Genomic DNA, 13,282 nt, shown 5'->3' with positions numbered 1-13,282 from the left:
CAGGAAGCTACGATTGGGAAGGTCTGGCTTGGAGACAGAAGACACAGCATGTGCCACGAGGGAGAGAGGCAATCACTAACACCCCTGGCTGCTGCCTCAAGACCGACTCACCATCATGGCCTGCTGGACCAGCGTGTTGCTGTGCTCACACATGTTCTTCAAGATCTTGTTGGCTGCATTGTGACGGGCTGTGGTGGTAGACTTAGAAGCCACCGTCAGGGGGTAGATGAGGGCCTAAGTAAACAGAGGTACACTTGTAAAGGTGAGCCACCAAAGCAACAGTCAGTGGACTCACGAGAAACTGCTCAGGGTCTGCATGTACCTGTGGGTGGTACCGACCAATATCTGTGAGAAGCTGGTGAATGAGCCGGCCCACCAAGGGTCTGGGTGTGTCAATTCTTGCAATGAGCTGAGGTATAACCTGGTATGGAGGAAGACAGAGCAAGCAACACGTGAGACATAGGAAAGGTGACTGATTCTCATCTTTTCTTCTCTGTGTTCTAGACAAGGTCCCATGTAGCCTAGGGCAGTCATGCGCCTTTTGCCTCTACCTCCCATGCACTGGGATCTCAGCGTATACTTTGGCTTAGCAGGTCTTGAAATGGTGACCCATTCAGTTTCCTAGCGCAGGCAAGAGGGAGTATCTGGTTTGGAGCTTGGAACCAAGCTGTGCTTCTATGATCACTGGTGATTTCCAGAGGACTTCGACCCATCCTCACTGTCACCGAGTTCTCACCTGTAACCAAGTGTCAATCTGTATGGCCTTCACCCCTTCCACCAAGGCTTCATTGACATCTGGCCAGTGACCATAATCAAACCACAAGGTGAGGACTCTGGAAAGACAGGACAAAGTTACAGAGAGTTGAGTTTCCTGGTTCTTGTTCATTTTTCACTAGCAAGGCAGTAAATGACTGTGACAGGTGGCAGAGCTTTGAAGCCCAAGTGCTTCACCATAGGTTGGCCAGGGTCACCGAGGCACAAACTTGGCTGTAGAAGTAAGCTGGGCAGCTCTGTCCGTGCTGGGGAGGTGCCTGTCTGCAGGATGGGCAGCAGGGAGGCTGATGGGACAGGCCTCTACCCTTCCCTCTCCTCTTTCTCCATCCTCACGGGTGAGGCCTGGTAAGCTATTGGGTCTCATGGCCCAGGAGGAAAAAATGTCCCTATGCTGGCCTGAACTGTACTGACCAGAGAGGGTGACTTCCTTTCAGTTATATCCTCCCCACTTCCTTTGTACCTGAGTGTATCCTGGAGATTGTTGCCTCTTGACAAGGAGATAGAACGGAAGAAGCCTTGAACAGCAGGGACAGTGTACAACAAGAGAGTTTTGGATAAATCCTGTTGAAACACAAGTATATTATTGATACTCTACTCTCTCACCTGTAAAATGGGCACAGTTGAACACTGATGGCACTGCCTCAGAGGGTAGGTAGGAGTGTGAGACACAGATGCTTGAGGAGCCAATGGCATATAGAATGACTCCACAAAGGCTCCTGTTTTCATAATCATAGTTTGGCATAGTATGGCTTCCTGAGCAGGGCAGTAGGGGTGGAGCTAAGGCTCTGAACATGCTGTTCTCTGTACTTTCTGGCTGCCCTGTTACAGTGTGAGCTGACAGGCCAAGGGGAGGAGACAGGGAAAGAACAGGGCAGAGGACATATTCGCAAGGCCCTACAGCTGTGGCAGCCACCCACCCACAGGAGCCCTGCACTGAGACAATGTGCTCATTGCTGGGAGAAGGAACCTTTCTTCAGTCTGACGGTGCACACACACATGCACCCAGGGAGCACAGCTTCTGGCATACAATGAGGACGGCCAGGCAGTGTGTCTAGCCCGTGTACCCTGTCTCAGAGAAAGCCCAGAGTTTCACAGCCATCTTCTGCGCAGAGCGGTGCGCCCTGGCCGGTTCTGAGTGAGGGGAGTTACCTCGGTGACCTTCTTCTGCAGAGGGGACGGGGTGGGGCTGTTCTCATTGCTCTCAGCTTCACTCTCACTGTTGCTGCCCTCTGTGCTGGTGGCAGCAGCAGCAGAGGCTGCAGTGGTGGCTGCAGTGGTGGCATTGGTGATGTTGGCCCCGCTGGCATGACGCAGCTTCTTCTTCTCATCACGGGCTTGGTTCTGATGTTTGTAGTGTAGCACTGCTTCGAAGTTCATCACTGCCCATGCGTGCCAAGCCTAGGTGCATGGGGAAGAGTCAAAGGCAGACACAGGCTAGCTCATGGCTAATGCAAAGCCCAGCGAGGCAGAAGGCTGGATTCTGAGTGTGCCTTAAGATCAGCAGAATGCGTCTCTACGATCAGTGTGGCTCGCTCATCTTGAGAGCAGTAATGGCACTGGGCTTTTTGGTGAGCACTGTGAGGTCACAACCAGAGGGTCAGCGTAAGCAAAACTTAAGGCAGGTGGGGGCTAGATAAAGTGGGCAGTGGGATGCCAGTGATCTGAAGGGCTCCATAAAAAGGGGATTTGGCTAAGCCTTGCCTTGAACAAGGAGGAACAGAGACAGGCACTTGGTCTTCCTGGCAGGGAAAAAAGAAAGGCAAATGGAGGGCATGTGTGCAGCTTGAGGCCTGCAAGAGTCAGGGCTGCTGGCCAACTGCGAGAGCACCAGACAGTGGAGTCTGCAAGGCAAGAGGCCAAGGCAGCTGGCTTCATCTCAGGAAGTGGGGCTTCCTGAGGTTCCCCCAATTATTTTATATTAATGGATGCTTTGCCTGCATACATGTTATGTGTATCACATATATGCCTAGTACTTAGGATAGCCAGAAAAGGATACCAGATCCCCTGGAACTGGAGCTATAGGTGGCTTTGAGCTGACTAACAAGGTTTCTACTAAGCAAACCTTCACTGGATATATTTGCCAGCTCTGGATATGCAGCTATCAATAGAGGGGAATCATTGATCCTATCATAGCCTGCACTCTGTGTGTGTGCATGTGTGTGTGCATGTTGCTAGAGATGGAGCCCCTTGCTTTGTGCATGTTAGGCAAATACTCTCTCACTGAGCTATATCCCGAGCCAAAGTGCACAATTTTTAGATCAATGTGAAGCATCTGCAGAGGACAAATACTTTTTATTCCAAATGTTTCTATGGTCTTCAAATCAACTTTGATCCCAGAAGGAAGAATTTATAACTTCCTAGTAAGGCTGAAGATTTTGGGAAGAAACTGATGGCATTGTTATACCAAACATCTATTACCTGGAAGCCTTTAGAAAAGGAATATACTGGTCAGTCAGCTAGCCACTTTCATACATTTTCTAACTGTTTGTCTTTTAGAAAGGTTTCCAGTAACATAACATCATCGTAGATGTTCCTAGGATGACAGGCATCTGTGAGACTATCAGACACGGTGGCCCTAGAGCTCCTAAAACAAGGGCATCTGTCACAGGAAGTGTCCCTCAAAGCAAAGCCTCTGTCAGCTTCTCTGCTTTCCTGGGCTTCCTAAAGGAAGATCCACTTTTCTTGGGCTTCTGACAGACTCAGGCATTCCAGGGACCTGGCTGTGACCATGGGAACATGGGAGAACTCAAACAGGGTACAGGCTTTCTCTGTGGAGAAGCGAGGGTCTGGGGCAGTGCCGGCCCTCCCTCACCTTGTACCAGCTGCGGTCGTGCTCTGTGGCGGCACTGTAGTACTGTAGCACCTTGGGGATGGTGCTCTCATTGATGCCCTGGAGGTTCAGCTGCCACTCTCCAAGTTTCAGAAAACACCTGAAAACAAAAGAGCAAGGCCCCATGTTGTTCTATCAAAGGCCCTGAAGGAGAACAGCAGATTGCGAGAGTATCCTAAAGACTTCCCACAGTTACTCTTGCTTTCAAGAGGCAACTGATGGGTGTTCAGCCCTGTGAAAGGAAGGGGAAAGGGTTCTGTAGAAAACCTTGAAGGTGTCTTTTCTTCAGGATTTATGTCTTCCAGTCACAGCATAAACCTGGTGCCTGGGACAGGACCCCACTATGCTTTGTGGAGGAGAGTTCTGACTACCTTTTTCCTCACTGATTTTTTTCTGCCTCTGTACTCCTCCATTGCAGTCAGCAACAAGGCTAATGCTAGCATCTGTTGATTGCTACTCCAGGCACTACTCTCTGGGCTCTGGTCTGGGTTCCTATACCATCTCACATCACTCTAGGAAACCAGGGCACAGAGAGACTAATCTACCTGGAGTCAGAGCTGTCTACACTTGGAATTATTAAAACAAGACACCCTAGTCAGTGAGAGGGCTCAGCAGGTAAAGGCACTTGCCACCAACCCTGATGCCCTGCCTTCCATGCTTGGGACCCGTAAGACAAGAGGGAACTGACCTTTGAAGCCGTCCTCTTGTTTCCACATGTGTGCTGAGTCTGAGTAAGTGCACACACATACACAGGTACACAGAGGCAGGCACACACACACACACACACACACACACATGTAAAATTAAAAATGTGTTTGGAAATATGGCCAGACACCAACTGGAGGCCGGCACGGGAGTGCTCCTGCTGCCAAAGCCTTGGGAAGTAAGGGGCAGAGACTGTGTAGCAGATGAGCTAATGGCTGCCTGGGATCCTTCTGTGGGAAAGTGAGAGGTGCCAGCAGCAAGCTACCTCTAGGAGCCGTGAGTGGCCTTGCAGAAGGCAGGGTGGTGGGCAGGGCTCACCTGGCCATGAGCTTATGCAGCTCCTGCTTGTGCTGCTGGTCCTCTGTGGCGATGGCATGCTGGGCCTGCTGCTGCATGGTCTGCACAAAGTGCTGCATGTGCTGGAAGGCATCGATCTGTAGCAGGACAAAGGCACACAGAGCCACTGGGCACACTGCCCACTCTGGCAGGGCACCTAAGCCAGCACTCTCTAAAAGGAGCACCCTGGGCTGCAGGGTGAGGGTCCTACTGCACAGAGACCAGGGCGTGCTGCTGGGAGAGGGCCGGGCTAGTCCAGCAGTCATGACTCAGCAGCGGTTGAGAGCACTGAATGCTCTTTCAGAGGTCCTGAGTTCAATTCCCAGCAACTACATGGTGGCTCACAATCATCCGATGCCCTCTTCTGGTGTGTCTGAACACAGCTACAGTGTACTCATATAAATAAATCTTTTTTTTTTTTTTTTTTTTAAAGACAGGGTCTCTCTAGTTCTGGCTGTCCTAGAATTCTCTCTGTAGACCAGGCTGACCTCAAATTCACAAGACTTACCTGTCTCTGCCTTCCAAATGTTGGGATTAACAGCAAGTGCCACTATGCCCTGCCTGAAATAGGTTTTTTTTTTTTTTCTTTAAAGATTTTATTATTATACATAAGTACACTGTAGCTGTTTTCAGACACTTCAGAAGAGGGCATCGGGTCTCATTATGGGTGGTTGTGAGCCACCATGTGGTTGCTGGGATTTGAACTCAGGATCATCAGAAGAGCAGTCAGTGCTCTTACCCGCTGAGTCATCTCTCCAGCCCTGAAAGAGGGTTTTAAAGTCATACATGGTAGCATATGCCTCTGATCTCTGTATTTTAAAGGCTGAAGCAGGAAGACTGAAATTTTGAAATCAGCCCTACTCTTTTCCAACTATTGATATTGATAGATTCTGCAGAGGGGATCACTATCCACAGCTGGTACCCGTGTTGAGTCTTAGGTATCAGGTAGATACATACACACATCCTAGACAGCTCCAAGCACACAGCTGCACACTGCAGTAGGTCCTAAGACAGACATGAACGTGAGAGAGAGATTTGTGGGGGGAAAGAGAGTGAACTGGGGGGTGGTAGAGAGAATGGGAGAAGGTAGGGGTGAGCTGGGTCATCATCACATATTATACACATGTGTGAATTATTTATGAACAAATTAAAAAGTAAAAACAAAAACCCAAAATAAACGCTAGGTGGGGCAGAGTGAGGCGGGGCGGGGAAGGGAGGTTTAAGCCAGGGTCTCAGTGACAGTGACAGACTGGGGAGCCGTGAATGAGGATGGTGCAGACACACAGACATGTCTAAAAGCAGTGAAATTCTTGCTTCCTACAGACATTGCTCTCCCAGCTCCACTGTCCTGTACTGGCCTTGACAATGGATTAGCATCTTTCGTGTTTCTTTGGTTTGTTTCTAGGAGGGCTACACTGTGGACTTAAATGTGATTTAGAACAAGGCGGGAGGAGGGAGCACTGAAAAGCCTGACTGACATGGACAGCGACCTCAGCTGTCAAGTGTTCTCAAGCAGGTGGCAGCTACACCACAGGCTCCGCAGCCAGGGGTCCAGTGCCCAGGGCCTACGTGCTCTACGTCACAGGCAATCCAGACGGTTCAAAGTTTTCTTTCTTCTTCCTTTTTGGTGAGACAGGGTTCCTATGTAGCCCTGGCTGTTCTGTCACTCACTCTGTAGACCAGGCTGGCTTCAAACTCACAGAGATCTATCTGCCTGAGTGCTGGAATTAAAGACATACACCACTGCTGCTGGTGGCAGTCTGAATGCTTTGCTGTGGCCTTTACAAAGAACCAGAACAGGGCTGCTGGAATTGCTGTGGGGCTGCCCTATGTATGGCTAGGAACCATGGGTGAACTCACCATCTTTCTACTCTCCAGAGCGAGAAACTGAAAATATTCTATTTAACATTTTCTTTACTTCTTTAGAAATAAAGAGGGGAAAGTAGTTTCTTCCCTTCGGTAAGTGAACGGCAGTTATGAAAGGAAGGGGGGCCTCTCAGGCCCCACACTAGGTGGGGGTGGGGAGAGGAAGACCAGCCCGGCTCTAGACCTCCTTTCGGTAAGTGAACTGCAGTTATGAAAGGAAGGGGGGCCTCTCAGGCCCCACACTAGGTGGGGGTGGGGAGAGGAAGACCAGCCCGGCTCTAGACTTTGTCTTGTGTCTTAGCAAGGAACACACACCTATCTGATGCCTTCCTGAGGGCAAGACCTACTAGTCCCTACTTTGTGTTTGGAAAGGCAGAGAGAAAGGACCCTGGTGACAGTACAGGGAGGGCTATGCAGAGACAGCTTGGGCTGCCTCCTTGGGCAAATCCAGCACTCACTCTTGGCTTGAAGTCTAAACACATCCTTCAGGTAGGTTTCTAGATCTTGAACCTCACCAGAGTTTGTGTGACTTAGAAAGTCCCGATAGTCTGGGCTCTGCTTATTACAGTGAAGTCAGTCAGTCCTTGGTTAAGGCATCTCAAAGGTCTCTGCTCTCTGCAGGAAGGCAATGCATAAAGGGCACACACACACCCAGCACCATCTGTTGTTGTCACTTGCCTGCAAGTGTTAGGTCAGGGCTCAGAGATGGAAAACAAAAGGAATCCTCCAACAGTGCGCTCTGGGAGGACAGGGCCATCAGTGAGGAGGCAAAGGCAGTTACAGAGCAGATAGATAGGCGACTGCTCACTTCATTCTGAGTATCACTCAAAGTCACACCAGTCAACTACCTTAGGAGAACCACTTTAAGACTGCAGTGGGAACAGAAGGCTGAGTTCCCTCCCCTTTTGAGAAGGATGATGGGGAACCCCAAACAGGTATGATGTTGCCTTCAAAGCCTGTGGGTTTGTAAACTGCCACCAGCATCCAGAGATTGTTTCAAACAAAAAACAAGAGCATATCTGTTTCCCAAGGACTTGTCTGTAAACAAGAAGGAGTTCTCCACTGGCTTCAGGAACTCCCTCCTTGTTTTAGCATTTCTCCCTGCACGCTGCTGCATTTGAATCCAAATCGATGACAGGAAAGGAGACCAGAAGTCTGAGAAGCTAATCCAGCTGGTAATATAAAGCTCTAGTCTGGATTTCATGAATATGGGACTATGTGCCAAGTGGCCGGCCTTCTCTCAAGGCCCAGGACTTTTCAGATACTAAAGACTACAACTGTGACTTCATGCACTGGAGTCTCTACTTGGCTGTGACTCCTGTTGTGAAACTGGAAGAAGCCCAACACTGTAGGTGGGTGCGACCTCTGCTGGGAGGGGAGGAACCTACCTTCCGAGCGCTTTTCCACATGTTCTTCATGTAGGCATAGGTCACTTGAGGGTGAGCTGTTGGCAGAGGATGGTCAAGTTGCCGAGATGGATCAACTCCCAAGAGCAACACTAAGGTTTTATGAGCAAGAGCCTAAAAAACAAGAGGGCAAGTTACAAACAGAACAGGGGCAGGGTACCACCCCAGCACTGGGGTTACTCACCAGTCTGCCACTCTTGCCACACAGGCTTGCATACTTGAGCCAGGTTCTCATGTCCTCATGAGGGCTGACCACAAGGGACCGGACCATGAGGATTTTCTGCCAGTCCTCAACAATACGCTGGCAGCCCTGGAAGGTTCAGAAATGAGAGTTAGACCTGTCCTCTGCTCCACCTGAAATCTCACACCAACAGCCATGTTTTCTCCAAAAACAGGGAATCACTGTGAAGGAACTTGTCAAGAATCAGAGAAGCATAGGGTGTGGTGGCTGGAGCTGAGTCCTGGTGTGCCAAGTACTCTGTGGCTTTGAGACAGTTACTAAACCTTTCTGACTGATCTGTGGATTACAATGAAAATGCCATGAACGTCACAGGACTGTGGTAATGGGTAAATTAAATTATTTAGATTCTTTGTGGGTTGTGAGTGTATTCTTTAAAAACAATGCTTTTTTGTTTTTCTACACTTACTTGTTTGCATGTACAAGGGCATGTATAAGCCACAACAAATATGTGGAGGTCAGAGGACAGTTTGTGGGAGACCCATGTGGATTTTGGGGACTGAACTCAGGCATACAAACATGGCAGAAAGCACTTTCATTCCTTAAGCCATCTTGCTGTCTCCAATGTAGTGTTTCTGTGTGCATGTGTGCGTGTGTGCTGCGTGTTCAATTCTAGGCACTGTCTCTCAGCTGCCTCTCTTTTCATACTCTGTTCTCTAAGGCAGGTCTATCTCAAACCTTGAGCGAGACTGGCTGGCCACAAAACGCTGCATGCTCCCGTCTTTGTCTCCCCAGTGCTAGGATTACTAGTGCAGGCTACCACCACATTATTACGGTAGCTTTTCACAGAGGAACTCCAGTCTTCATGATTGCTTACCAACTGAATCATCTCTCCAGCTCCCAGGTACTGAATTCAACGTCAGTGTTCTGTTTCACTTGCCCTTTTGTTTTTGAGACATGGTCTCACTTCACAGCCCTGGCTGTCCTAGAACTCACTATGTAGATTGGATGAGGCTGGCCTTGAACTTACAGAGAAACTATAGATCTCTACCTCCTGGATGCTGGAATTAAAATAATGTGCCATCATTCTGGGTTCACTCACTCCCTTTTTAAATTTTATTTTATGTGTATGGGTGTTTTACCCGTGTGTGTCTGTGTACATGTGTGCCCAACCCCACAGAAGCCAGACGGGGACACCGGATCTCCTGCAACTGAGTCACTGACAGCTTCAAGCTGACACATGAGTACTTAGAATAGAACCTGTTTCCTCTAAATGAGTAGCCAGTGCTTGTAGCTGTTGAGCCATCTCTCCAGCCATATATTGTTTTAATATTAAATTTTAGTCTCTGGTGAAGAAGACTATCACTAACCAAAAATTAAATTTAAAATATATTTTTAAAATTCAAAAGACTAAGTGTATATAAGACATTTAAATAATTAAACTTTTAAATGGTGTTGTTGATAAGTTGGTAATATTTACATTTCTAAAGTTAGTGAGGCCGAGGCTTGCATCTTTACAGGTATAGTTTCTTGGTGTGGTGTCACTGGCTGCCTTATATTCCCTGTTCCTTTTATTATGTCTGATCAAAACTGCATCTAGAAAAGGAAGTGGCTATAGACTTGATAGTACATGCCTCTAACCCCAACACTTGGGAGGAAGAGGCAGGAGGATTTCTGTGAGTGGTCTTCATGGCGAGTTTCAGGCTAGCCAGAGCTACATAATAAGAGCCTGTCTCAAAAATCAAGTAAATAGGAGCTGGACAGTTGGTTCAGTGGTTAAGAGCACAGGCTGCTCTTTAGGGGACCTGAGCTCCATTCCAAGCACCCAACAGCAGCTCATAACTGCCTATAATTCCAGTTCCAGGGGCGCTGACACCTTCTTCTGGCCTCCACAGGAGTCAGACACATACACGGTGCACAGACACACATGCAGACAAAAACACCCATGCACACAAATAAATCTCCCTTCCCTCAAACTGAAAGAAACGTGATGTAAGAAACGTGACGTAAGAAAGAAGGTGACTCGTTTAGTTACATGTGGATTCTCTGTTATTAGAAAACCCGACAACTTAATCGTTACCACAAAGATGGCGTTCTTCCACCTTAGCATACATGCTTGCTGCTGTGTGCATTATGTGTGGAAGTTAGTGGACAGCTTGTGGGAGTCGTCTGTTTCATCCTTCTACCGTGTACGTCCCCGGGACTCAAACTCAGGACACCAGGCTTGGTGGCAAGCACCTTTGCCACTGGGCCACCATGCCAGTGTACACTGATTTTTGTATCAAATGACTGGTAGGTGAAGTTCACAAATCCAAAACCTAGTGACAGTGACCTCTAGCTTCTGTATGTTTCATGGGGCATACTGGGCCTGACCTGGGAACCTGAGACAAAGAAGACAAAAGACATGAGCTACGGCTGACCTTTTCAACTGCCCAGAGGCCAACAGTGCTTCTGAGGATCTGAGATGACTTAACCACACATGTGGCAGCTGTCCAGCCCCAGCAGCTCACTGATTGTTTTGTCTGCACACCACCTTCCAGAGCCAAGTTTCCAGCAGGACAACTCTATTTCCAGCCTTGGATAACAGCTTCCCAGCCCACAAGGTTGACAATGATTTGGAAAGTGAGGAAAAAGGACACCAAGTGATTACTCTGTGATTGCCTCTCACCAACAGTGAGCTTCTCCCACATGCTGCAATCATTTGGCTCCCTGTAAGCTGAAGAGCATCTTGCTGTCTGGAGACAGGGCTCAGGAAGGTGATGGAGATACTCTGAATTTGGGGAAGCTAGCACGAGCCTCCCCCTCCATCTAATTCCATCATGCTCCTTCCAACTCTGTATTTCCAAATTCTCCATACTGGAATGTCAAGATCATCAGCTCCCTAATTTGGAAGCTCCACACCCTAATGCAGGCACTTAAAACACCAGGGCGTGTACAAGCCAAGTGGGAAGTGCTTTCCTTGTGGAATTCTTTCTGAGACAATTTTCCATCAAAACATTCACTGGGCATTTTATAATTACTAATAAAACATGTAGAAGAACTGTATGTGCTCACTTCAGAGCCATGAATGACGGTGCCCAGTGCTCTTTCCTGTCCAGTGGAATGTGCCCTGAGCTTCCCAGACAGGAATGCATCCTGGAGTCAGAGTTTGTCACAGCCTACTAAAAAACTTGGAGGCATAAACCTTGATTGGTCTGGAGAGAAAGTGGGAATTAGGTGTGGATGCAGCCAAGAAGAAAGAGTTTAAAACTAAAGGCATTGATTGTAACAACAGAAAGACCAGTGGTTTCCAGAGCAGTATATGAACACACATGTGTGGTTTCCAGAGCAGTGTGTGTACCCATGTACTGTCTTTAGAGCAGTGTGTGCACTCATGTATTGTTTCTAGAGCAGTGTGTGCACCCATGTGTGGTTTCCAGAGCACTGTGTACCCACGCACTGTCTTTAGAGCAGTGTGTGCTTGAGTATGTGGTACAGGAGGTGGACCTCAGAGCCCCAGGATGCCAGGCGAGTGCTGGGTCACTGACCCACACCCCTAGTGTGCTTCTTCTTTGCTGATGATCTTTCCCTCTCATTTTTCAAGGACTGGGAGACAGGCTGCTCTTTCCAGGGGCACCGGAGACCCTCCCAGGTCTAGAGATAACAGCTCTTCAGGTTGCCACGATTAGAATGCTACACTGAAATGCTGGCAGAAGCCTTGGGAAAGTCTCTTTGAGATCTGACCAGAGGTGCTAGGATGAGACTAACCTAAAGAGCTGTCATAAGCAGGAGTTCTGACTCAAAGCATTCAGCAACTCCGATGAAAACACTGGGTGCCTGTGGCTAGTAACTACACTTAGAGGGGTGGTTCTCAGCTTGGGTCACACTGTAAAGTCATTTGAGAGCCAGGAGAGATTCAGATCCTGGGTGTATATATATGCCAATGTGGAAAGGTAAGTGGCTCTCCGAGTGAATACATTGTGGAGGTCTCAGCTGGAGCATTGTGAGAGAACCAGTGAGTCCCAGGTTACCATTTCCAAGTGGAGGGTCCCAAGTGTCACTTGCTAAACACACTTTCTTCCATTTCTGGAAAAGCCTGGAAGGAGCTGCTAACCTCAGAGCCACAGCTGAGGTGGTAAGCCTTTGAAGGCTCTGCTTGGGAGAGGTGGCAGAACACAGCACAGCAGAAAAGGGGTGAGGGTGCAAGCGCCCCGCAGGCCTGGGGCTGTCTCCAGCTTACCTGCAGTCTCTCCCACCAGATTTGCCGGATGATCTCCCGACGCTCAGGGACAAGTTTGTACTGGATAACCTCCTCCAACTCGGACAGCATGTGGCAAGAAACCATGGCCTGACGAAAGCAGAACATAGTCCAGCCTAACTTTCACACAAACAGCCCCCAAGCAGAGTGAACCTGAACCAGCCTCTGCTGTCAGGATATCTGCTGACCCCAGAAACAGCAAGTTCTCAGCAACCTGTTGCATCCTCGACAGCCCACTCATTAGGGCTGTAGATTCTGACAACGTGCAGTCGACTCAACACTCACCCCATAGGCTCGGCTGTAGCTCTCTCCTGCCATGGCAGTCAGCTCTGCATCCAGCAGGTCCCTGGCCTTGTCAATGCACTAGGAGAGAAACCAGGAAGCTCTAGACCTGGGCTCTGCATTTGGGGTTTCACAGAAGTTATCTGTGTCACTCTAGTGTCACTCACCACAGGAGGGCAGAAAACCCGCTTAATCTGGATGGCCAGAGAAGAGCACTCACTCCCCAGAGTCTCATCAAAGACTGAGCGGCCCATGGCATTGGCAAGCAGAAGCTCAGGGAATGCTCACAAGCTTGGGTGGCGAGGAGGGAATGTGTGCTATGGGGCAGAATCGCAGCACTCTTGCACAGTAATGGGCTGTCCTTGGGCCCTGCCTTTGTTTCATTTCCCTTGATGGGCATGTTGTGGTAACAGACTGGACATGGCAGTGGCTCTAAGGTGGGGTAAAGGAGTGTTTCTGCAATGCTCTCTATGGAAATGGGCACCTCTGTCTCTGACCCGGAAGACCCAGGTGTGGAATCCTGTCAAGCACTCTAGCACAGGGCTACCACAGGACTGCATTCTGCACCTTCTCTGTGCTACCACTTAAAATAAAACTCTTCTTGTGGAGTTTTTCTTTTTCTGAATGTTTTAGGCTAATTACTATGTTGGCATCTCTGAGGTACTCAG

The 13,282-nt window shown here is 48.9% G+C and overlaps 1 protein-coding gene across 1 annotated transcript in view; it reads right to left on the bottom strand.

Moving 5' to 3' along the window:
• The window catches only part of Mtor (mechanistic target of rapamycin kinase), a 111,088-nt gene that overhangs the window by 18,798 nt on the left and 79,008 nt on the right, over positions 1-13,282 (bottom strand). The window contains exons 33-43 of the mRNA XM_021160177.2: positions 12,618-12,695; positions 12,315-12,422; positions 8,102-8,227; positions 7,900-8,031; positions 4,628-4,743; positions 3,587-3,704; positions 1,924-2,172; positions 1,235-1,335; positions 737-833; positions 323-421; positions 112-234 (exon numbers count right to left, since the gene is read on the bottom strand). Coding sequence (XP_021015836.1) covers positions 112-234; positions 323-421; positions 737-833; positions 1,235-1,335; positions 1,924-2,172; positions 3,587-3,704; positions 4,628-4,743; positions 7,900-8,031; positions 8,102-8,227; positions 12,315-12,422; positions 12,618-12,695 — 1,347 coding nt within the window. The remainder of the gene's footprint in view (positions 1-111; positions 235-322; positions 422-736; positions 834-1,234; positions 1,336-1,923; positions 2,173-3,586; positions 3,705-4,627; positions 4,744-7,899; positions 8,032-8,101; positions 8,228-12,314; positions 12,423-12,617; positions 12,696-13,282) is intronic.

The sequence above is a fragment of the Mus caroli genome, chromosome 4 (assembly GCF_900094665.2).
Source record: "Mus caroli chromosome 4, CAROLI_EIJ_v1.1, whole genome shotgun sequence".
Lineage (NCBI taxonomy): Eukaryota > Metazoa > Chordata > Mammalia > Rodentia > Muridae > Mus > Mus caroli.
This window is presented reverse-complemented; position numbering and strand designations above follow the sequence as displayed.